The sequence below is a fragment of the Pseudocercospora fijiensis genome, assembly GCF_000340215.1.
Source record: "Pseudocercospora fijiensis CIRAD86 unplaced genomic scaffold MYCFIscaffold_9, whole genome shotgun sequence".
In the NCBI taxonomy this organism is placed as follows: Eukaryota; Fungi; Ascomycota; class Dothideomycetes; order Mycosphaerellales; family Mycosphaerellaceae; genus Pseudocercospora; species Pseudocercospora fijiensis.
The window spans coordinates 862,576-884,962 of record NW_006921540.1 but is presented as its reverse complement, the minus strand read 5'-3'; the positions used below and the strand labels follow the sequence as shown (position 1 = coordinate 884,962).

Genomic DNA, 22,387 nt, shown 5'->3' with positions numbered 1-22,387 from the left:
GTGTCGCATTGCATGAGAAGGACGCGACTTTTGGTAAACAACCCATGTTCACGAATCTCCTCCTGTCCACCGAGCATCGCATTAGACGGCATTCACGACTATGATGACGATGAAGTAACAACCAGACATTCGGATACAGCACAACACCCAGCACTTTTCGCCAGCGCATGAGTGGCACATCGTCGCCTGATACCGACGCATGAGTAGCGGTGTGCTATGGCCATCGTAATCGCCTCGCCGCCAGCTCTCTCCGGCGACCTTTCTCTCTTCCATACTACCGACCCGCTCCTGGGCAACAATCCGGTGTTGGTGTTCTATGGCCCGGCGGCGACCATCGGCGCGACGAGTTCGCGCATACAAGTGCATGTCTTTACACCCGCCGGCTTGGCTTCATACGCGCGTCTGTCAGTATCGCCGAACTCGCCATTCTATTCCGCAGTGAGCAATCTGCCGCGAGAAGAGCAGGGAGATGAAGTGTGTCGCGGACTTGCGTTTGGTCTGAAGAAGTACTTTACCGAACTTGGAGACGGCGTGAAGAAGACATGGACTGCTCAAGTCAAGGCGCCATCTCCAGGCGCATTGTTTGGCGACGATCACATTGCCATTTTGGCGACACGAATGACCAAGATCGAGAATGTGCACGATGTGATTGGAGATATACTGGACGCGTTCTGCGAGCAGCGACTGTCTTGGGTAGATGTCGATGTGGTTCTGCCGCCTGGGTCAATCAAGGAGCGACCGAGTTCGTCGGATGGGTCAGAAGATCTAAGCGATTTGGAGATTTTGAAGCGACAGTTTGGTCGATATGCTGAGCTGGTGCACGCGTTTGGCGAGATCACTTTTCTTCCCACTTCGCGACTAAAACGAGCTCCGTCGAAGGCGAATGCCATTGGAAGGACAGCATCGTTTCTGAGATCACAGAAGGAGAATGTGCGCAAGCAATTGGACGAGTTGGTGGGGACAGAGCAGAATTACGTGAATCGAATGAAGGAGCTGCAAGATCTCTCTGGTAATATTGGAGCAGATCTGAAGGACAGACATCAACAGCAGCTTTCTGTTGTGTTCTCGCCCTCCATTGGCAAGATCGTCGAGCTCAATTCTGCTTTTGCGGAAGAAATTAGCAAAGTCGTGGAAAGTACGCATTCACATGCCCAGGAAGACATTGAAAGCTCGCAGGACGATCTGTCGACACCACAAGCTACTCCACCGCCGGATTCGCAAGGCCTCGATCAGGTTGCGCAATGCCTTTGCGAATGGCTTCCGCAGTTTGCGGAGGCATACCAAGAATACATGAGCTCACACGCACAAGCCTCGCAGACATTGAGGACATTACTACGAGCTCAGGACAGTCTTGCACAGGAACTCCAGGAGATCGGCGAACAGAAGCTGACATCACTATTGATCGAGCCAATTCAGCGACTACCCAGATACAACTTGTACATCGACAGCATCGCGAAACAGCTTCCAGTCAAGCATCCAGCTCTGAAGTTACTCCTCAAGGCTCGAGACATAGTCACCGGAATCTGCGCCGAGAATGAAGGAACGGAGGCTGCAGCAATGGTCGAACGGCTTCGGACACGAACGATGGGATGGCCACTGGATATTGACGTATCTGGGCGTCTCGTTGCAGCTGTTGACTACATAGAGCTTATGCCGCCATATGCCTTCGAGGGCTGCGATGGTGCGCGAGGAATGTTGTTTCTATTTACGGATGGTGTCATCATGGTGGAGAAATCGCCCACATCTAAGGCGTCAGCCCGGACGCTATTGACCGAGATGGGGAGCGGATCGCTACCCAGCATGTCCGTCGAGAGTCTCTCTGATACGATCGGAGACTTACACTTCGTCCGACGCCTCCAGCTTGAAGCATTGCAATGTACAGAGAGCCATGATGGAAGCGCGTTACAACTCCTCACGTTCTTTCAGCTTGCCGCCGGAGCTCTTGGTGCCCAGGAACCAATCCTCGACAGCTGTCAGCTTCTAAGGTTGGAAGGTGCTTACGATGGACGTGTGTCTCGATTTGTGGAAGAAGTTGCTAAAGCCAGAGTGGAGAGTCGCTTCTCCGAAGCTGAGCGAGAATCATCGACCTGGGAATTTCGTGCCACCGATCCTGCGAGCGACTCCTTAAATTTACTCAGCGCCATTTTCGATGACTCTAACGTCGAGCACACTCGCTCGCGCGGGCCATGTGCGCCGATACGTGTTGTGGTAGACCCAGAACGACACCAAACCCAAGTGAAGCCCGGACATAGCGACGTCCGTACTGTCATTAATCTGGCGCCGCATCGTGATGGTGACTGGCGGCTAACAATTGATTCTATTGACGGCAACCTTGGTCGAGAACATTTTGATACTCCAGATCTTGTTCCAGCGTTGCGCAGGAAGATCGCCTCCCTTACAAGTGCTCGGTTGGCTATAGAACAGCCAGCAATGGCCGCTTGTATGATCATGAGGAACAGCGATATCTTGCAGTCAATCGGACTTCAAGCGGCAGGCCAGGCAGACTACCAAGTCAAGGCCAAGTTCACACCTCGCGAATGTGTACACCGTCCGAAGTCACCGAAGAAGCTGCTTTCCAGCTTCCTCTCAAGCGTTGGACCTGGCAATGAGCCGCCGAATCTCCTCCGTAAGGACCTGCCAAGTCTACCACCGCAGAGTCAGATTCCTCGCAAGCCCAGTCATGCCAGCTCAGCTTCATACAAACCACCCAGCCGGGAGTCTCGTCCAACATCAAAAGAAGGAGCTGCGCCATTCGCAATTACCACCGATCTTGCGGCAAACCAGCTGAAGAAGATGGAAGATACGCTCTCTGCATACATTCTCGCTCTGCAGGCTCGAAAGGGCAACATTGTCGGCAAGAACCTAAAGCTTCGTCTAGTTGCGGACCCTGGTCTTGTTGAAGAGCTCTACTCTGGCCTTCTGGAGGACCCGAACATGATGGTTCTGGCTGCTCAAGCGCCTCTCGATGTGCTGATGGCCGCGTTCGAGAAGTTCCTCAATATCGCGTGGAAAGACCACATCGGCCAAGTAATGCCGACATCCTTACTGCAAGACATACAAGCCAAAGCTGAAGCACTGTTCCCGAGCGAATTCGACGAATACTTTAAGAATGCGCTTGGACGGCTGGCTCCGCAGAACCAGCGAGCATTCAAAGCGATTATGAAGCTTCTCGCCGACTTGCTCGACGGCACAGGCAATGATGGCGATCGAGGTATTCTCACAGCATGCTTCGCAGAAGTGCTTGTGACCGATGGCAATCCCCATGACTACATTGCCTTGATTGATCGCTTCGTGGACGACACAGATACCTACTTTGGCGAGCCAGTAGATGTCAGTATGACGCATAGCTACAAGGACACTGGTTCTGTCAAGTCACACAAGAGAGCACGATCGGTCAACTCAGGCTCGCTAACGAGTAATACTTCCTCGCTGCGACGCAAATTTGGCCTGGGCGGTCTGACGAGAGAAAATAGCAAGTCTGAGCAGGAATCCAAGGTCGCATCTGTATGGAGAACTCTTAGCAAGAGCACGCGTGGCGAGTACAGTCCTGGCAATAGCATTTCCAAGGGCTCCCTCGGTCGTTCGCGGTCGATAGATATAGAGCCGCCGGCCTTGGGCATGCGACCACCTTCGCCGGACAGTAAGATCTCCGCGGCTTCCTTCGGAGATCTGCCAAATATTGTGCGGACGCCCAGCAGTCACAATCTTGGCTTGTCCACTATCGGTGAACATCCAAGCTTTATCCCACAAGGCCCGCCGAGAAAGAAGAGGCGTAGTTCGCTGTCTGATTTGAAGGTCCTGGAGACATCGCCAAAAAGAGAGACATGGTCAACGCCATCTCCCAGACGACCTGTCTTGACCCAGAAGGCCTTGGAAGAGAAGGCATTGCCCGACTCTCCCGCACGTTCAACTCCGTCGGGTGCTTCTTCAAGAGATAATACCGGCAGATTCGGCAGCCCTCTGCAAAAGACACCGCGTTCACGATTGCCTTCCTCATTCCGAAGGGAGCTATCGCCGGGACCCAGTCGAGCTCTGGGATCACAGCCGCCACCCGAACTACCGCGACCGAAGACAAGCGGTGGCGAGAAGCAAAGTGAGCTGCAAAGGCCGAAGACAAGTGGTGGCCCTGCAGACGAAGTCGTGATCACTTCTCGTCCAACGTCCAATATACCAAGCTTGGTACCAAGAGCCACTTCGCCCGCCAAGTTCACGCCGTCCACACCAAACCGCACTGGTCTTTCTGAACGACCGGGAGCTGGCAATATCGTGAAGAAGCCTTCGCCTCAATCGGAGAAGATTGGCCGAACTCGCAGCACTACTGTAGATGTGCCTGGCATTCCCCAGCCTTCGCCGAGCAGGAAATTGCGAATGCAGTCACCTCAGAAGCTCCGCGAACGGCTGCAAAACGAGCAGAATTCTATCGCGGCGGCGCAGAGCAGCATACAGGAGGAATTGAGCAAGATAGGAGATGAGCTCATATGCAGTACTAGTATGCGCAGTCCTGTTCGCGGAGGTAGCAGAACTGTCGGCGGTCGCGGCTCCTCCTCGCAGGCCAGCAACATGGACCTCGCACAGCGCGTGCTCAAAATGGAGGGTGCACTTCCGAAGCAGATGTCTGATCTCAACACTCGAGTCAACTCCATCCACACCGACCTCAGCACGAGTCTGACAGTCAGTGAGGCAAAATGCAAGAAGCTGGACGACCTATATCGCGAGGCGAATGGTGAGAATGAGGCACTCTATTCCAAGTTCAACGAGGAGTTGAGCAGAATTCTGAAGGCTGTCAGAGGTGGTGAGGGCGTTGAGGAGTTGAAGAGGAAATTAAAAGAGGCGCAAGATGAGGTCGTCATGCTCAGACGCGAGTGCAGCAGAGTGAAAAGGGAGAATGTTGGCCTTCGAGCACAGTTGAAGGAGTGAGTGAGTGCGTTGTTCTCTTTTGGGTCCAAGTCTCCCTTTGGCCACGGCGCAAGCTTGGGTATCACGAAGACGGGGTATCATGGCTTTGGAACGATTGATGAATTGTTAAGGGTATCGGTTTCATTGTTGTCACTCTCGTAGTTCATACTGCATAGATCAGACATGTATCTTGTAAAGCGATGCTATCCATCGAAGGCCTTTTCTGCATGCACCTCTTGACTCTCCACCTCTGCACTCGCGCTGCATTCTCCGCCTCGCACCATGTCCGCGTGCTCTCGCAGCACAAAATCGGAATGTCCCGTCTGCCGCGGCGCTGGAAACAGCCAATGCAAGCCTGCATGCACGGCACAAGCGCTGAAGAAGCCATAGAAGTATGTCATGTCATACACGTGGTCCCAAGCGATCGTGTCATCCCGAGTCTCTTTGACCGCCCGCACGAAGCCCGGCAGCGTTGGAGCGATGCCGATGCACCACGCGATGATCCCGCGCCAATTGAACCCCGCAGCATACCAGTAAGCACTCGAACGGTTGCCGCAGTACAAATCGCCGAGGTGGTAGTCTCGCCCTCGCACCAGGAAATAATCTCCAATCACGATTCCGGTCATGGGAGACAGGAAGACCGACCATCCGCTGAGCACAGTGATAAATGTCGTTGGCTTGGTCACATAGTTCCAAGGCACGATTGCAACCGAGATCACCGACATGAGATAGCCGCCTCGTCGAATGTTCATCCATTTGGGAGCGAGCGCGGCAATGTCCATTCCTGCCGACACGCAGTTCAGGATGACACACAGCGCCAGCTGGTCCAGGAAGAATCCCAAGCCTAATCGTCAACCGTCAGAGCCGACGCACCACCGCCATCGATATCCCGAACCTTACCTGCGAAGAACGTTCCCGCGCGAGCAGCTGGGCTCAGAGATCGCTGCTGGATCAAGAGGAGGAGCTCAAATGGGTTCCAGGTTGCCACGCCGTACATCTCATTGGTCGCCGAGGTGATCAAGAGTCCGCATACAGCCGTTGAGATGATGAGAATGGGAGCTGCTATGAGCTGAGAGAACAATGCCGCATTGGGTGTTTTAGCATAACGCGTCCAGTCTGACTGGCCCAAAGCGCCTGATGCTTGAGCACCGATGATGCTCTGCAGAGAGTATACGGCGGCCCATGAAAGCTTGGATCCTTTGGCTGTCGCTGGCATATGCATAAGATGGCCGACCGAGCCTGCAGCCGATATCGACCACGCCAGCATCCCGAACCTGCGTCCGAACATGCCATGTTAGTGTTTGGAAAAAGCGATCGCAGCATACAGAGTGGGACAGCCATACATTGTGGAAAGCATCATGACAAAGGTGACCTCTCCTACGTTAGCGTGCTACGATTGCTGCCTCTTCTGCGGGGACTTACCCTCAAAGGCCATTGCAACTTCTCGGGAGGTATCATCAAGATTGGCAGAAAGATGACTAGGAAGACGAAGAATGATATAAGGCTGGCGGTATCCACGTTGGCCGAGGCTGGGAGTGTATTGCGCAAGTTCACCCACGGGGCTCCAATGATGCCGCCTAACATGATTTTGACAGACTGGCCACCCCAGTACAGCTGGATACCATTCCACACAATGGCAGTTACAATGCGATTCAACACCGGCCAGAATCCGCCACGCATGCCCCAGGATCCGCGCGAGAGCACGGTGAAACCGATGTACTGATGGGAGCCTGTATGCGGTGTCAGTCAAATTCATCCATCGACATGCCCTGGCCTGGTTTCTGTTCACCTGGCCATCCAGCGAGCACAGCAATCATTCCACTAATGATTGCCACTCCGGTAATCACTCCCATGGCTTGCGGCACGGACAAGCCTAGAGAATGGAGTGACGCTGCGACCGACCATGCTGTTGTGTTGACTCCACAGATGACCCAATATCCAAAGTAGCCCTGCCAAGTCCAAGTTCGTCGGTCGTCAGGAATTGGAATCAGATCTCGATTACACCAATATGTGTTGTGATATTCTGCGTTCTCGTCAACCGGACACTCCAGACGCTTCGACCAATACCGGGCGCGAGCCTTAGTTTCTGGAGAGATCCGCATCTCGGCGCTTGATCATATCGCTGACAAGAGATCGTTCAGCAATTCCGAATATGCCGTCTACTACCTAGGCAACTGGATGTCCCAGTCTTCTAAATATCTGTGTTCGAGACATTCGACAACGATCGCGCCCCGCTATCTGGTAACCATGTACAGCCCTGCCTGGCCTATCTTCGTCCAGTTATGTCCTTCGGAATACAGAACTTTACAGGGCAGTATTCTATCGGCACTTCCTTGCCGAGTTTCTCGTTCCACTGTAGTACACCCTACTCGAAGCTGGCGTTCCAACTTCCGAATCTATTTATTTACCGCATTGGAACAATCGGCCGGGACCAGGCCCCCTACACCCGACATTGCCAGAGCAGCCAGACTCACGGATAAGCTCTACACATCATCCACAATTCGGCCGATACATCACGCTTCAAGTGCCGACGGCTATTTCCAAACTCATCGACCGCTTTCGTAAAAGCAGAACGATACGCAAAGCTGAGCTTGCTCCTCTCGTACAGTAAATGCTGGTCTGAGAGATTCAGATATTATACAAACCACATCTTCCTCGCAAAATGGGTTCTTTGGGCGACTGTCCAGAAACGATAGACACTGCCTCCATCCCCGTCATCGACTTCTCTAAGTGGTACAACTCCAGTTTAGCTTCTCGCAAAGAGGTCGCAGCGGAACTGATCTCGGCCGGTAAGGAGTATGGCTTCGTTTACATTGTCAATCATGGTGTGAGGCAGAGCAGTCTAGATCAAGCTTTTGCAATCACAAAGGCGCTCTTTGACCTGCCTATGGAGGACAAAATGAAGGCCCCTCATCCAGATGGTCCCGATGTGCATCGTGGCTACTCTCATCCAGGTGAGTAGTATCTCTGGGCGACTTGATGCGCCAGCGAGAAAGCCACATTCCTTGCTAAGCGAGCTTTAGGCCTAGAGCTCGTGACCGACTATCTGGGCTCAGAACAAGACGTTGGCGCTCGGGAGCGTCGCGAGCGTGCGATCGATGCCAAAGAATCCTTCGAAGTCGGCGCTGAAAACAACGAACTTCAACCACCCGTTTGGCTCCCAGAGTCCACGCTCCCTGGCTTCCGCAAAATCACCACCGACTTCTATTGGGAGTGCCACAACATCTCCCTCGAGATTCTGAAATGCGTCGCGCTGGGTTTGGGCCTGGAAGAAGACTCCTTGATTCGCTTCCATTCGGGCAGATACAACCAGTTACGTCTGCTCCACTACCCGCCTGTTCCAGCGGAGGAGCTTGAGAGCGGACGTACGGCAAGAAATCCTGCACATACGGATTGGGGTAGCATCACCATGTTGTTTCAGGATGAGTGTGGGGGGCTGGAAGTCGAGCATCCGAGGAAGCTGGGCACTTTCATCCCCGTGAACCCGGTGGAAGGGGCTTGCGTGATGAATATTGGAGATATGCTGATGAGGTGGAGTAACGGTAAGAGCAATCCTGACATTCCGGTCAAGTATTTGTGCTGAGACAAGAATAGATCTTCTCAAATCCAGCCGCCACAGAGTCCGACAGCCGCCGAGAGACGATCGATACACAGGACCAGAACGCATGACGCGAGCGCGATACTCCATTCCATACTTCATTGTTACGGATCCAGATACACTGATTGAGTGCCTGCCTACTTGTGTCGATGAAGAGCATCCGGCTAAATATGAGCCTGTGCGTCAAGAAGATTGGGCGAGGCTGAGGAGGGGCATTCAGTATCCTACCGCAAAGGCGAAGAAGGAGTTCGATACGGTGACTGGCATTCCTCAAGCTATGGTTGCTGAGGTCCATTAACGGATCGAAGATGGGAGATTGTACCGCCTTGGATTGTAGATGACCCTGACTGACAGCTGCAGTTTAGCCTGAGAAGAATTTGGTATTGCACTTGTCCATTCTCATACCCTCTTTCATCCTACATCCCTTCTTAATGGCTGCTTCTCCACTCATTTCAAGCATACAAATCGCTTCCTCTTGTTGCACAGCGAGGAAAAGCCCTCGGAAAAACGTCAGCTCGATCGCCGAAAGTCGATGGCCACCCATGAAGAGCTAGCTATTGGCTGGTGGGTTGTGCAACTCTGCTCCCTCATTTTTTTTTTTGAAAGATGTGGTTGACCGAAGCTTTGATCGGTAGGTAGGTCGTCGACAGTTCTTGCTCATGCAGGTATCATTTTGGACCCACCGGCAGTCATCATGCTGGTATATTCAATCATTTTTCAGAGCCGGATCCATTTCGTGGAATGCTGCAGGACATCTTGTTTCTACAACATCCATCACTCCTCTTGGCGGGCAGATGGGACCATTCGTTCTCCGAAATCTGGGAGCTCAAGTCTCTCACACATAGACCCCCTAAATTGCTTTTCGATCTTGTTGAATTCTTTTTAAAGATTTTGATATCGCACTTGCGAGAAGTTACGATGACGATGTCGACTGTCTTTAGTCGGCTTTCTAGTCTAGCGGCAGGATAAGAGTCTTCCTAGGTCGAGATAAAGCAGGCTTTGTCCGACTTTTGCTTGTCTAGACTGTTTACGATTTGTCGACAATAGCAATGTTATAAGAAAAACAACGAAACTCATATTAGGAATAAGCCGGAAAGCTTGACGCCGGTCAACGGGAAGATCTCCGCCAGGGTCCTAGATCCTAGAGCTCCATCGTCATCGCTTTAATAGCCTCGGACTCCCATATCAAAAGATCACCAATAAACCTCCATCTCAATCTACTGATTAAGAAACAACAACCACCCTTCCCCAAAACTTCAAATCCCTCACCAACTGCACACTCACCAAGTTCACAACCAAGCATTTCCCCAACCATGCCCATCTACGACATCCAACACATAACCCCCCTCACACCCGAACAACAAGACGACCTCGCCGAATCCATAACCCAAATCCACAGCACCAAATTCACAACCCCTCGCATGTTCGTCCAAGTAAAATACACCGACATATCCTCCACAACAACCTACATCGGGGGAAAACGTCGTCAAGGCAACCACATCGTCGCCAACGTGCGCGTAGGTCCCTCACGCACACAGGCCGATTGGGATGATCTGTGTCGGCAGGTATTAGATGCGTGGAATCATGCCATCGCCGTACCGGGCGCGAAGGGGGATTTGACGTTGAGGTCTTGTATTATATTGGGGGGGATGACGGCGGGGTATGAAGCGGGATTCTTGTTGCCGCAGGCGGGAGGTGATGTGGAGTGGTTGAGGGAACATATGGAGGAGTTTGAGATGAAGGCGAAAGCTGGGGATGAGGAGTTTCGGGAGCTTGTTGAGGAGGTTAAGGAGAGGGGGCTTTTGGATGGGGTTCATGGGAAGAGTAGTAAGCAGAGATTGGAGGAGATGTTGGGGTGGGGAGATTCTGCGTAGAAGTGGTGTTGTTGTTATGAGTACACGGTATCATCATCATATCTTGTTAGGTTGTTCCATTATGCACACTTTCATACTCGCTATGCTTGCTCTTCCTTTCCTTCCGTATCGCTTTCGTGCCGTAGACTATACATTCTCGCAATCCTCGCTTTTCCAAATCTCGATCGTGCCTTGTTTCAACCCACACATCGTCCCCAAGCTGTACAGAAAAAAGCAAAAAAATGTCAGCGTTCTGTTCTCCGCTGTCCATCAGGAGGAAAATAAGGATAAGGGTACGGGTACGCATGATCAAGACAAAACTCAATCACATCTTGATACTCACCAGGTAATCCACACCCAAACCCGACCAACAAGTACAACAAAAACACCACCACAACCCCCAAAAGCACCATCAACTTCACATTCTTCCACCACATCCTCCTCCTCAGCCCGCGACTCCTAACCCGAAAATCCCTCGCACTGCCCCCAAGCCGATCCGTCTTATCAACCAACAAATCAATCCTCTCCCCCCTCTCCAAAACCCTCTCAATACTCTCCGTCATAATGCCCCTCACATTCTCGATCTCACCCCGCACATTCCGCACCGCATCATCTTGCCCGGCTTTCGTCGTCCCATACTCCACCATCAACCTCTTCAATTCCGAATTAAACGCCGCAGCGCCATACGCCGGTAAACTCGACCATTTCGTCCGCACGGGGTCGTATTCTCCGAGGAAACGTTTCTTGATCTCGACCAGGAAGCCGAACGGGACGCGTTTTCCGAGTTCGGCTTTTGCGACGACGAGGTAGGTGAGGCCTGCGGCGGAGGGGGAGTCGGAATTTGAGGAGGATGGGGGGCCGTCGGCGATGTAGTGGATGAAGTTTTCTTGGTGGGTGTAGGTGAGCTTTTGGGATTCGGAATGTGAGATTTTGGGGAGGAGGATGGAGGCGAGGTTTGAGGTTTGTGCGGCCGAGGAGGTGGTGTGTTCGGTTAGGATTGTGGTGTTGTAGGCGATGCAGGCGTAGAGGAGGGGTGTCGCGGAGCTTGAGCCGGCGGAGGCCATGTTGGCGGTATTCAAGTCGGGTTTTGGTCTGTGGCTCCAAGTCGTGGATATGTGAGCTCCTGTGATGTGGATGCGATTGTAGAGTTCGTCGCCGGCCTGGCCTAGCGACGGATGGCTGCTGTCATGTGATGATGACGATGTTACACCATTCACTTCAAAGTCGTCTTCCGAACGGGAAGGAGCCGAGTTGGCAGATCGCGGGGAAGCTCCAACCAGGTTCCAGGTTCAACTTCCACTCGATCGAATGGACCCCTGCCATTGAGATACTAAACGTTGAGAAGAAACCACACAAACACATCCATCAATCCTCCACAAACAATCAGCATCAACAAACAACCCCGTCCTTATCAGCAAAACCACGACATCACATCCGTCCGAGCAACAACCTCAGCGCAAACGTCCAACCAACCATGGCATTAGAAAGATACCTCAGGCACGAGCCATTCCAACGCCACCTCAATCCTCCTAGCTAACCACTATTACAGCCTCAGAACGATCTCACTCGTCAGCGTAGCAGTTCTCGGCGGGGCCTTCGCTGGAGTGCAGTACAGAAGAATACAAAACGAGAAGAGGAATGCGAATACGTATCACGTGAAGCCTGAAAGATCAGGTAGGTATATGAATTCTAATATTCCCTCTATCCACGAGGAGTCCGACTACTCAAGCTAACGATGGAAAAGGTGGCGGGGTATGATCACTTCAGGTTGGGAATGGGGGCATAAGGTGTTTGGATGGGTTTGCATGGTTATGGTTTGTGGAGCATAAGTAGAAAGGGAAGGTCTTCTGGTTCGGATAGCATAAGAACACAACTGTCGTGCATCAAGCTCATCATGGGTATCTCGCATCTATGCTCTATATCATCATCTGTACATGCCTGGTCCCGCAGCATCAACACTGGATCACCATTGTAGACGCCTTTAATATGCCAACAGACCCAATACCAGAGCGCCATCACATGCTGCGCGCTTCATCGATTCAACTGGCTCATAGGCCTCTCGTGAAGTTCCTACTCATCCAATGTTTCCGCCTCTCCTAGATGGCCGTCACGATAATCTTTTGGCAAGACAGGTGCACTCATCGTGCTGATGGAAGATGTTCGATCTTGCGCTTTGCGAAGCACATCGGATTTCGGTGGTTTGAGATGATCCGACAGATGTTGCTGGCTTTGGCAAGCCTGCTGGAATCCAGTCTCTCGAAGCTCGTCTCTGTCGAGATGCGAGGGAGTAGCCTTCAAAGCTCGATGTTTTCTCCCTGCGTACTCCAACTTGGAAAATTGTTCGAAGACATTGAAAAGCCTACTGGTAGGGAGTCGCTCACTCTCCGCCGACGAAGAATCTTGCTCTTTACCGTTTCGTTCCGCTAACCGCTTGGAAGCATATTCGCCCTGCTTCTTCTTGACCAGATTCGTCAGTATGCCCGAGCGCACCTCAGGTGCATGTGTTTTGAGTGCAATATCCATAACGTGATCAAATTCTTCTCGATCGCCTGCTTGGATACAGAGCTGTAACATGTCGGCCAAAGTCCAAAGGCTGATTTTTGCTGGCCGAAGTATATGTTTCTTCTGAAGGTATTCACTCTGTCGAGTTCTGCGTTTCTTCTGAAGATATTCAATCTGGCGCCAGACGGCTAAGCCTGCTGTCCAGTCGCCGCGGTCCACGCAGTCTTTGAGGAGTATAGAGAAACCGTCAACATCAAGGCCCCAGCCTTCTTTAGCCCATGCTCGAGTCACGCGAAGGACTTCTTCAAAACCGTTGAATCGCAGTACACCCCTCACCAACGCGTTGAAGACCATAGGGGTGGCGTATGCTTTCTGCACCATTCGCCCATCGTCCCGAGCGAAGATACGATTGCCGTGATACCAACTGCCCGCCGGCCTTTTTGTCCAAGGACCTGCCTCCATCAAGAACTCTCCTCTCTTACCGGCACCACTCATCCGCTCCACGATGTAGCGGAATCCCTCTTCGTCGTCTGTGTCGGTGCGAAAGTTCAAGATGGCGGCCAGGCTGACTTCGTTAGGCCTCAGATGGGCTCTGAGGAATGATATTATGGTCGCTCTGGTTAGCAGAGTATGACCCAGGTGGTGCAGGCGAGTGATCAATGTGTTGTACGTGTCCATATTCGGTGGCGCTGTTGACACCGAGAGGTTATAGAAAACTTTGGCCAGATATTGTGGAGCTTCAAGAGCTTTGCTGTCAGCTTGGTCGAATAGCTCTCGCATAGCCGTGTTCATGTCGTTCTGCATGGATCGATGGTGACCAAGGTCGTCTTGCATGTATTTGCACAATTGCTCATCCTTGGCGTTGCGCTGGAAGTCGATGCTCTCACGAGGATCCATGTCTACCAGACGTTGCACGTCGGCCGCTTTTAGCTTCACTGCACCATAGAACTCATGCATTCTCAGCTTGGCGTAGTGTCGAATTTTGCCTGCGAATTCGGGTGGGACAGCACGTGCGGCATCTTCACAACTTAGGCCTTGCGCCTCACGATGTCGAAGCCAGGCGAAGAATGTCATGAGTAAAAGCTCGGTCACCATTTCAACGGTTTTAAGTTTCTTCTCCGACCATCGCGATGCATCTGCTTCTCTCTTGCGCGGATCCTCGGCATATATCGACTGAGCCGGCAGATGGAAGACATTGAGATCGTGACCAGTGTTGGCAGGCCATGTTGCTCGCTTCCGACGTCCAATACTGCTATCCGCGTGCTGCATTATCTCCTCCTTCCACTGCGTTTCCGCATCGAGAGGAGTGAATGCAGATGTGGATGTGGCCAGGTTCTCCTCGACGGGGGCTCGCGGATTAACAGCATCGTCCAAAGTCTCATCAGTCCTTGAAGTCATTGCATATTTTCCCACGCGACAGCCTTCTCCTGGGACTTCTCCCAGCCCATCTACCTCCAAATGCTGGCCTTCACGTAGCGCATCAGGGGATGCCGAGTGTGCAGAGTGTCTTGCGGCCAACTTCTGATCCACATGCATCGCTTGGCCCAGCTCTTGCTTCACGTCCGCTATAGCCTGGTCCCACTGCTCTCGCCTCCTCTGCTTCACACTTGCATCGAATGTCGCTGCGGCTGCGAATATTCCCGAATACCAAAGCGTGGACGATGTCCAGTATTGAGGCCTGATAGCATTGGCGTTCGCGGTGCCGGCGCTTCTGGATACTCGCTGGGCTGCGTGACGACATTGTGGGCAGCGGCAGGACCCTCGCACCTGAGCGACGCGGGTCCAAATAGTCTGCATTATCGTGGCATTGCCATTGCGTGAAGCTGTCGGGTGCGCAGCTTGTCGCTGCTGCTGTGATGCATTGCAGTGCTGGTGATGTGAATGACACAACCTCGAAGGCAGTCCGCGGCAGAGCGAGATTCGGCCGAAGATGCGCCGCTGCTGTCAACACTCACTCACTTTCCTTTCCTTTCCTTGAACGAACGCTTGGCAAGCCACCTTCTCTTCTCTTTCCCAGGCCATCGATATGGACATGGACACGCCACAGGGATACGACGGAGCTACCACCAAGAGCATGAGACAGCACTTCACAATGATTCTAGGTCGCGTCACTTACGCTCGTGCCGTGCCCAGGATGCAGCCAAGATGAAGCACGCGAACGAGACCATACAGGTCTTGGGCTTGGGCGCTGAGAGCGGGGCATTCAAGACCTGTCACCGCAATCGCTAGGCTACCTTCTATTCAATGCATCTGATAGCACCAGCCGTCCCAAGAGTGCCAAATGGGAGCTGAAGCCAGGCTCCAGTACTGTCCACTGCCACTGTTCCCGCGGGCTCGGCAGAAATGAGCCAGTGAGTCCACCATGACGTCAATCAAGGCTCCACTCACCATCAGGATGCAAAGACAGGGCATCAAGAAGGAGGGTCGCTGGCGTTGGAGAACGTCGCCTGTTCCTCCTTCCGCAAACATCTTGGAAACACCTTACACGAAGCCACGCCAACCAAATACCTGCTATAGACAAAGCACCTATGCCTAGAATATAATACCGATAGACCAACAATCACCGCTTATTCAAGCAAAACGCCACCATGCGCCAGGCAGAATCAGATCTGGAGAAAGCAAGGGACCGCAGAGACTTCGAGCCGAGACCGCCTGACAGTGCCAGCTTCAAGGATCGTATTGCCCATTTCACATGGCCATGGTTCGCGTCTACCATGTCCACAGGCGCTGTAGCTGTGGTTCTGGCCAACACGCCGAATCGATTCTCTGGCCTTGAAACCATTGGAAAGATATTCTTCATCTTCGACCTGACCATCTTTGTGACCTTCACAATCGCGATGCTTTTGAGGGCGTACTGGTTCCCACGCCGCTTCATTGCCTCACTGTCACATCCAGTCGAAGGATTGTTCTTTGGATCTTACTGGGTGTCGGTGTCTCTGATATTGAACGCCACTCAAGCATACGGCGTGCCGAGCTCTGGACCATGGCTTGTCAAAGCGCTGCTGGTACTCTTTTGGATGTATTGCGGAGTTGTCTTGGTCGTAGCCATAGCCCAATACTTTGTGCTATTCCAAGAAGAACGCCTGAAGATAACCGACGCTGTACCCGCGTGGATCTTTCCCATATATCCTCTGCTTGTCGTTGGAACGATGGCGGGCACCATGATTCCCTCGCAACCCGAGGAAGCTGCGTTTGATATGTGGGTGGGAGCAGTCATGTTGCAAGGGCTTAGCTGGACTGTGGCGCTAATGATGTACTCGATGTATACCCAGCGACTGATGACGAGCGCCTTGCCCGCACCGCCTACACGACCAGGAATGTATGTTTCTGTAGGACCTGCAGGCTATACCGCAGCTGGGCTCATTTCCCTTGGCAATCAGGCGCCAAAAGTCCTCCCCCCAGATATGTTCAACATCAATAATCTGCCAGACGGCGATATTGTGAGGCTCATAGGAATAATGGCCGGGGTGTTCATTATCATCTTTGCCTTTTGGTTTTTCTGCATCAGCACGGTTGCCGTCATTGCTGGCGCCAGGAGGATGAAATTCACGCTGAATTGGTGGGCAGTAAGTGTATCTGCTATATATATCGCAATGCCCCAAATTTTAGCTAACTGACCTTTGTAGTTTATCTTTCCAAATGCCGGTCTCACTCTTGCTGGCATACAACTTGGCAAAGTCTTCTCAAGCCCTGCAATCAATGGTATCTGCAGCGCCCTGACGATCGTATTGGTGATCATGTGGCTATTCACAGCGATAGCTCACGCACGAGCATGGATGCAGGGCAAGATCATGTGGCCCGGCAAAGATGAGGACAAGGATATGTATCATTCAGGATGGGGGAAGTATGCAGCCTGAAGTCCATATTGCACACGACCGCATTCAGCGTGAGTTACTTCATGCTGTGGCCTTGCTTGGCCGAATTGTCTTTGGCATTGTGTTTGCGCGCAGCTTGCGGAGCATCACTGGAGAGGAAAGTCATTGAATCACTGCTGACTAAGACATGAAGTTGTCGAAGTCATTGATCCGGCTCACACACGAACAGTCGGACGAGTGGAACCTTTGGCAAAAGATTATCCCAGATCCGCAAGCACGACTTTTCGTCCACGGTAGAGCTGACAGTCAGAGTGCCAGCCGGTTCTTTGACCATTTCCCAATACCATTCGCAATGGTATGTAGTAGGTACACCGGCTTTCGATGAACTGAAGGGTTTTCAAGTCGAAACTCTCAATTCCATACCCTCCACAACATTCAACCCATTCAGAGCGAGCTTGTTCTCAAATGCTGCAAATCCGCATCACCAACCGAACTCTAGCAAACCAGCCCCTCCAATCACCACAAGCCCAACCCCAACCCCAAAATCATCATGACCGGCGACGCATCTTCCAACACGTCCCTCGAGAAAGTGCAAAATCCTCCCCACCACACCCAGCCCCTCGTCTTCCCCGCCCACAGATGGCGGTGAATTTCAACGTCGCCGCAAATAAATAAGAAGAAAGAAAATCCCAAACCCAGCACTGCTCGGCCTCACACTTTTCGCCCTCTCCTGCATCAACCTCAAGCTTCTCGTCACAGCTCTCAACCTCGTGGCACATGGCTACGGACGGGAGGATCATCCGGAAGGTTCTAGATCTCATTCGGAAGCGTCTTGACTCCGGCTTTCGGAATTGTCGATTCTGCAGACGATGGGTGTGAGCAGTTTCAATGAGGTGCCTTTTCGCTGTGTATCTTTAGGCTTGGGTTAGAATTTTTGCTGCGGTTTTTTGTGCTTGTCCCTTTCGGCTAGTGCTTCGCTTCAGCAGGCTGGTGGTGTGTTTGGTATTTCCCGGGACAATGACCAGATTGGAACAACAGCTAACAGGCAGGGTTGAGATGTTCGCCCGCATGGCTGATAAAACATTGGTAATTTCTGGACCGCGATTCCTGTTGTCCACCGAGAAGGGCAAGAAGGAACGTGTCGATGGTCGTAATGAGGGAATGAAGTCTCTCTAGATATGATCGTGATAGGGATGAAGCAAAGTGAGAACATGAAAATATCGATAAATAGAGCCTTTCCGTTTCACAGTCGACTATCATATTTATCATACGTATTTAATCTATAGAAGCAGGCAAAGTAAAAGGCCTTTGTTGAAAGCTTCAATGTGAGAGTCATCGGTTCGGCGGGTTGAAGCTTTCTAAGAGTTGGCTTTCACACATCCACCAAAAAAGAAATGTGCAACTGGATGCTCTGCTATGCAGAGCCCTTCGTTCAGGATTACTCCCTGCGAGATTCGAACTCGCGACTTTCGCATATCTCAGCCCGTGGGTTGAATATAAGAACGACACGCTAAGCCACTGCGTCAAGGGAGTTGCAATAATGTACTGTGTATTTTGTAGCACGGGGTGAACTCTGGTAATATACAGGTGCTAGCTCTTGGCAGAGCGAGCTAGGTTTGGGATTCTGGTCGGATGGATCGTAGTTGTTTACGTGGGTCATGAGTCCTGCTATGATACAAGTTCACATTGATCGGATTTTGAGAGACAGGATTATATCGAAACAACAAATACCTCAAACAGCAATTGAGGTGACTTCCAATCCTTCACCTCTACGACCACCCTAGTCTATCCTATTTGCACCACAGCACACAATTTCCCTGGTTCTTCTTCGTCTCCATCTTCCTCTTCCTCTGCATAGGCAGTACTCTCAAGATCACCGTAATCCCTACACTAGCAAGTAATGCAGCCTTAAAATGCCAGCAATCAACTCTCATTCAAAAATCCACGAAGATGCACTTACACAGTCCTCAGATCCCACTCAGCGACCAATATCCACAGTCACTCGTCGCGTCCAGGTTCTGGGTTCTGCAATACTCCCGACGACGGGATAATGAGCCCTCGCCGCATGTGTGTTCGGAAGGTGGTTGGAAAAGATTGCCCTCGCTTGAAGAACAATCGATGGGTCGTTCGGCGTTGTGGGGATGGCTGAGGTGAAGTGCAATGCGGTAGGTACACGACAATGCTGGAAAAAGTGTCAACAGAGATCTTGAAACGCTAGATATTGTTAGGAAGTGCACTCCTTGAACCTAGGTTTGAAAAGTCGCGAGACGACTGCATGACTCCCTGCGAGAATATCAGCATCACAAGAAATCATTATTAGCTTCAACGTGCAGCCGGGAGCAGTGCATCTATATCCGGGGCGAATTGCACGTTGCAGTGGGCTTTCTAGTATTGTGCATTGAGGTGGCCGCTCGAACGATACGCCCTAGCAATGATTAAGCTATGAGCCAAGGGAAAAGGCCACAACCACGTCAATCGTCCGTGCTCGAATTTGCGCAGCCTGATGAGCAATTCAATCATGCCCCGGCTAGAGTCAAGCGGGATTGGTCATGTCTAAGGGAGAACACACTAGAACTTTCGCGTACGCATTGTACATCGTGCTCGAGAGGTACCGATCTGTGGGCCATTTTGGCGCCTACATCTTTCGAGGTGTCGCTGTCGTGGGAGTCCACGCTAAGATGCACGATTAAAAGCGCGTCTGAGTGGGCCAAGAAGGTTGCTGACGAAGGTAAGTCATGATCGTGAAAGATCGTAATAGATAGGATGGGCGAATGTGCTTTGCACGAGTCCGCAGTATGTATGAAAAGGTTGTTCATCGGAATGGATCTTGTTGCTCGGCTTGAGAAGAATTTAACAGCCTCAGAACGGTAGGGGTCTGCTGAGAGTACCCTGGGATCTTGCGCAGAATCGTCCGTCCCCAAATCAGCACCTATCATTGCGGCATTCTCAGAGCAGCCTCTGGTCGTTCCTGTCGTTCGCTTTCTCGCTTTCGCCCAGTTTGTGGTCCTGTCACGCTCGCGGACGGAGGAACGAGGGTCTTCGGAGGCCGCGGGCCACGTCTTGCATTTCCTCAAGCGGCCGCAAATTCTTGTTGTCGTACCCAACTTGCGTCGTCCCGATAGTATGCGAAACAGAGTCGTGTGAATATCTGTTGTGATTGAGCTGAGTAGAATAAGTCATTAATTAATTAACTATAGAATTGCATAAGGAAAGGAATTAAGTTTCTGTCTAAGCTAGAGGCTATATATATCGCTAGGAAATTAGGCCTTAGCACTTAGCAGTACTAACTAATCTATAATACTCCCCCTCTAGTAGAATCTATTAGAACGAAAGGCTATCTTCCCTTACTTTTCCCTTTCTTAGCTATCGCAGGTATTATTAGATAAAGTGTAGCTATCTTATAATTAATTAGATATAGGTAACCTATACATTACGTTCTAGGTAATATAGAGTTGCTTCTCCTAGTTCGCTAATTAGTCTAGTTCTTTTATATACGCTAAAGTAAAAGTAAAGTCGTACTTGCTATACGTTTGCTACTTAGACCCTGTCTATATAGTAAGCCTAGTAGTCTATATTTAAGAGGTACGCTTTCTATTTAAACTTAAACTTCTTCTTTCTACTAACTAGTATATAACCGAAATTCTCCGATATAGTTTAATATAACCTAATTTTAACTAGAGGTATTAACTAGAGGTACTATTATAGCTACGGCAACTTAGTCTAGTCTAGGTAGCCTAGCTACTAGTATAGGTAGTAGTAGCAGCGGCGGCGGAGGAGACGATCTAAATAAGAGGCTATCTAGTCGCTACGATAAGTAGTAGCTAATCGACAATAGTAGACCCCGTAGTAGTTCGGTTTCCGAACTACTAAACGTATATAGTTTAGTTTCTTAGCGGCGGACTAGCTCCCTAGTTCTATAAAAAGGGTTATATTAGTAGGTAGATAGGGTAGTAGTAGGTATAAGTAGTATTCGATAAGGAGCTAGGAGGAGAGGGAGGAAGGTAGGCAAGTTAGCCTATTGCTAAGCGCTAAGCCCTGCCTAAGGCACTAAGACCCTAGCTTTACTTGGCCTAGTTATATGCTAATTACGTATAGCCTCTTTAGCCCTAATATACGCTTCCCTTCTAAAGGCCGCGCCCTCGTAGCCTGTCTATATTCTACGACCTCTATCGCCGCTAACTCGGCAAGTCTAATAAGCTACTTAGCCCGCGCTAAATTGAATACTTAACTACCTAATTAGGTAACTATATCAAACCTCACCTCTAATACAATATAATGTCTAACTCTAACTGCGCTATTACTACGGCTATAGTGCTAATAAGGTGCTATATAGCTATATAAATTAAAGGCTAGCAACTAATTACAATACGAGCGTACCTTCCCTACTGTAATAGGTAGGTATATAGGGTATTGTAGTACTGCCCCCGTTCTAAGTAAGGTTATCCGAGTTCTTTGCGTCTACTCTTAAAAGACCTAGAAATGTCCGCTCCGAGGGTTTGTCCGTTCCGAGGGTTGTTCTTATTATTACAAGAACTATTATTTACTATCGTAGTTTTACTAGCCCTAATTGGTTAGGTTTAGCAGCCTTTAATTGTCAATCTTATCTTATCTTTTAAAAAACACAGCTCGTCTAGTTTCTATAAGTAAAGGCTATTATAAGTGCAGTAGTAGAGGTTCGCCTCGCTTAAAGGATTAGATAGATCGAGGAGTAACCTATTGTCCGTAAGATCGACCCTAGCTAGCTTAGCTCTATAGTTTTTGCCCTTAGTCGGTCTATTAGTCGCTTAATCTTTTAGGCGGCTTAAAGTTTTAATTAAAGTTTTAATTAAAGGTGCCTTAGGCTCGTAGTATAGGTAAGGTTGTCTTTGTAGGTATAGCGACAATAGCAAGTAATGTTAATAATAGCGGCGCTAGTCGTCTTAGCGCTAACTTTACCTCGCTTCTAATCTTCTTCTTTATCTAATAATAATAATATTAGCAATACCGTTACCGATATAGTCGCGTCGTCTTCCTTCTTCGAATAGTAACATACCCCGTAACACTATTACTAATATAGGCGTGCCGGCTGCTAATATACTACTAGCTCGTAGCGCGATACTATTATCTCTATTACCGTTATTCGCGCGCGCGCATCGCCCTTATTAGTTGCTTAGGCCTCGAGGCCTCGATAGAATAAAGGAATAAGAGGTAGAATCCTTAAAAGAGCAGTAACTAATTAATTAACGCGTTGTAGCGCGCCTAGTATAGTCTTATTGTCCTAGTTTGCCGGCCTCCGATTAGTTAGCTAATAGCACCCCGGGGGTAGCATTAGTCCTAGGCGACATTATAGGCCCTTAGCCTTCTTCTTGTTCTTTATACTAGTCTAATACTTATCTAACAACTTAGTTATGTCTTTAAAAGAGGCTTCATCTTCCTACAAGTCCTATTCCGGCGAATAGCCTTACTATCTTAGGAGGTACTCCTTTTTGCCTTACCTAGTCTAGTGCTTTAGAATACATTCTATAGACTATAGCTCTTTACCGTTAGCTAGTATCTCTTTATGTTTAGTAGGGGCTCCTTTATTAGAGTCTCCGCGGTAGTAGTATAGTTTAAGGAGGGAGATATAGAAGGTGTTATAGATAGTGTAGTATAGTAGGAGCTATAACTAATAGGCCTATACGGAAGAGCCCTTAACTTCCCGAATGCGGAATAGGCCAATGTACCTTAGTACTAGTTTAGGGCGT

At 50.5% G+C, this 22,387-nt stretch overlaps 8 protein-coding genes and 1 non-coding gene across 9 annotated transcripts; 4 read left to right on the top strand and 5 right to left on the bottom strand.

Moving 5' to 3' along the window:
• Positions 1-216: 216 nt before the first annotated feature.
• Positions 217-4,917, top strand: MYCFIDRAFT_114079 (uncharacterized protein; the record flags this gene model as incomplete). The annotated part of the gene is made up of 4 exons (XM_007932581.2): positions 217-2,408; positions 2,688-3,532; positions 3,602-3,914; positions 4,077-4,917. 4 exons carry the CDS (start codon positions 217-219, stop codon positions 4,915-4,917), a joined length of 4,191 nt encoding a protein of 1,396 aa, XP_007930772.1.
• Positions 4,918-5,099: 182 nt separating this feature from the next.
• On the bottom strand, positions 5,100-6,998 carry MYCFIDRAFT_58476 (uncharacterized protein; the record flags this gene model as incomplete). The annotated part of the gene is made up of 5 exons (XM_007932415.1): positions 5,100-5,740; positions 5,797-6,170; positions 6,240-6,268; positions 6,319-6,626; positions 6,686-6,998. 5 exons carry the CDS (start codon positions 6,996-6,998, stop codon positions 5,100-5,102), a joined length of 1,665 nt encoding a protein of 554 aa, XP_007930606.1.
• Positions 6,999-7,558: 560 nt separating this feature from the next.
• On the top strand, positions 7,559-8,895 carry MYCFIDRAFT_58474 (uncharacterized protein; the record flags this gene model as incomplete). The annotated part of the gene is made up of 3 exons (XM_007932414.1): positions 7,559-7,850; positions 7,920-8,438; positions 8,491-8,895. 3 exons carry the CDS (start codon positions 7,559-7,561, stop codon positions 8,790-8,792), a joined length of 1,113 nt encoding a protein of 370 aa, XP_007930605.1. The 3' UTR covers positions 8,793-8,895.
• Positions 8,896-9,705: 810 nt separating this feature from the next.
• On the top strand, positions 9,706-10,414 carry MYCFIDRAFT_212370 (uncharacterized protein). Its single transcript, XM_007932579.1, has one exon. The coding sequence runs from the start codon at positions 9,808-9,810 to the stop codon at positions 10,366-10,368; it is 561 nt and encodes a 186-aa protein (XP_007930770.1). The 5' UTR covers positions 9,706-9,807; the 3' UTR covers positions 10,369-10,414.
• A 130-nt stretch (positions 10,415-10,544) lies between these two features.
• Positions 10,545-11,411, bottom strand: MYCFIDRAFT_80797 (uncharacterized protein; the record flags this gene model as incomplete). The annotated part of the gene is made up of 2 exons (XM_007932578.1): positions 10,545-10,567; positions 10,691-11,411. The coding sequence occupies 2 exons, from the start codon at positions 11,409-11,411 to the stop codon at positions 10,545-10,547; spliced, it is 744 nt and encodes a 247-aa protein (XP_007930769.1).
• Positions 11,412-12,210: 799 nt separating this feature from the next.
• Positions 12,211-15,318, bottom strand: MYCFIDRAFT_216622 (uncharacterized protein; the record flags this gene model as incomplete). Its single annotated transcript, XM_007932577.1, has 3 exons — positions 12,211-14,672; positions 14,966-15,059; positions 15,238-15,318. The coding sequence occupies 3 exons, from the start codon at positions 15,316-15,318 to the stop codon at positions 12,418-12,420; spliced, it is 2,430 nt and encodes an 809-aa protein (XP_007930768.1). The 3' UTR covers positions 12,211-12,417.
• MYCFIDRAFT_58471 (uncharacterized protein) lies at positions 14,860-16,957 on the top strand. The gene is made up of 3 exons (XM_007932413.1): positions 14,860-15,200; positions 15,253-16,415; positions 16,476-16,957. The coding sequence occupies exons 2-3, from the start codon at positions 15,438-15,440 to the stop codon at positions 16,704-16,706; spliced, it is 1,209 nt and encodes a 402-aa protein (XP_007930604.1). The 5' UTR covers positions 14,860-15,200; positions 15,253-15,437; the 3' UTR covers positions 16,707-16,957.
• Positions 16,958-18,103: 1,146 nt separating this feature from the next.
• On the bottom strand, positions 18,104-18,197 carry MYCFIDRAFT_t66. Its single transcript has one exon. It is a non-coding gene; the product is annotated as a tRNA-Ile (tRNA).
• Positions 18,198-19,104: 907 nt separating this feature from the next.
• On the bottom strand, positions 19,105-19,844 carry MYCFIDRAFT_178524 (uncharacterized protein; the record flags this gene model as incomplete). The annotated part of the gene is made up of 3 exons (XM_007932576.1): positions 19,105-19,164; positions 19,232-19,678; positions 19,722-19,844. 3 exons carry the CDS (start codon positions 19,842-19,844, stop codon positions 19,105-19,107), a joined length of 630 nt encoding a protein of 209 aa, XP_007930767.1.
• Positions 19,845-22,387: the final 2,543 nt, after the last annotated feature.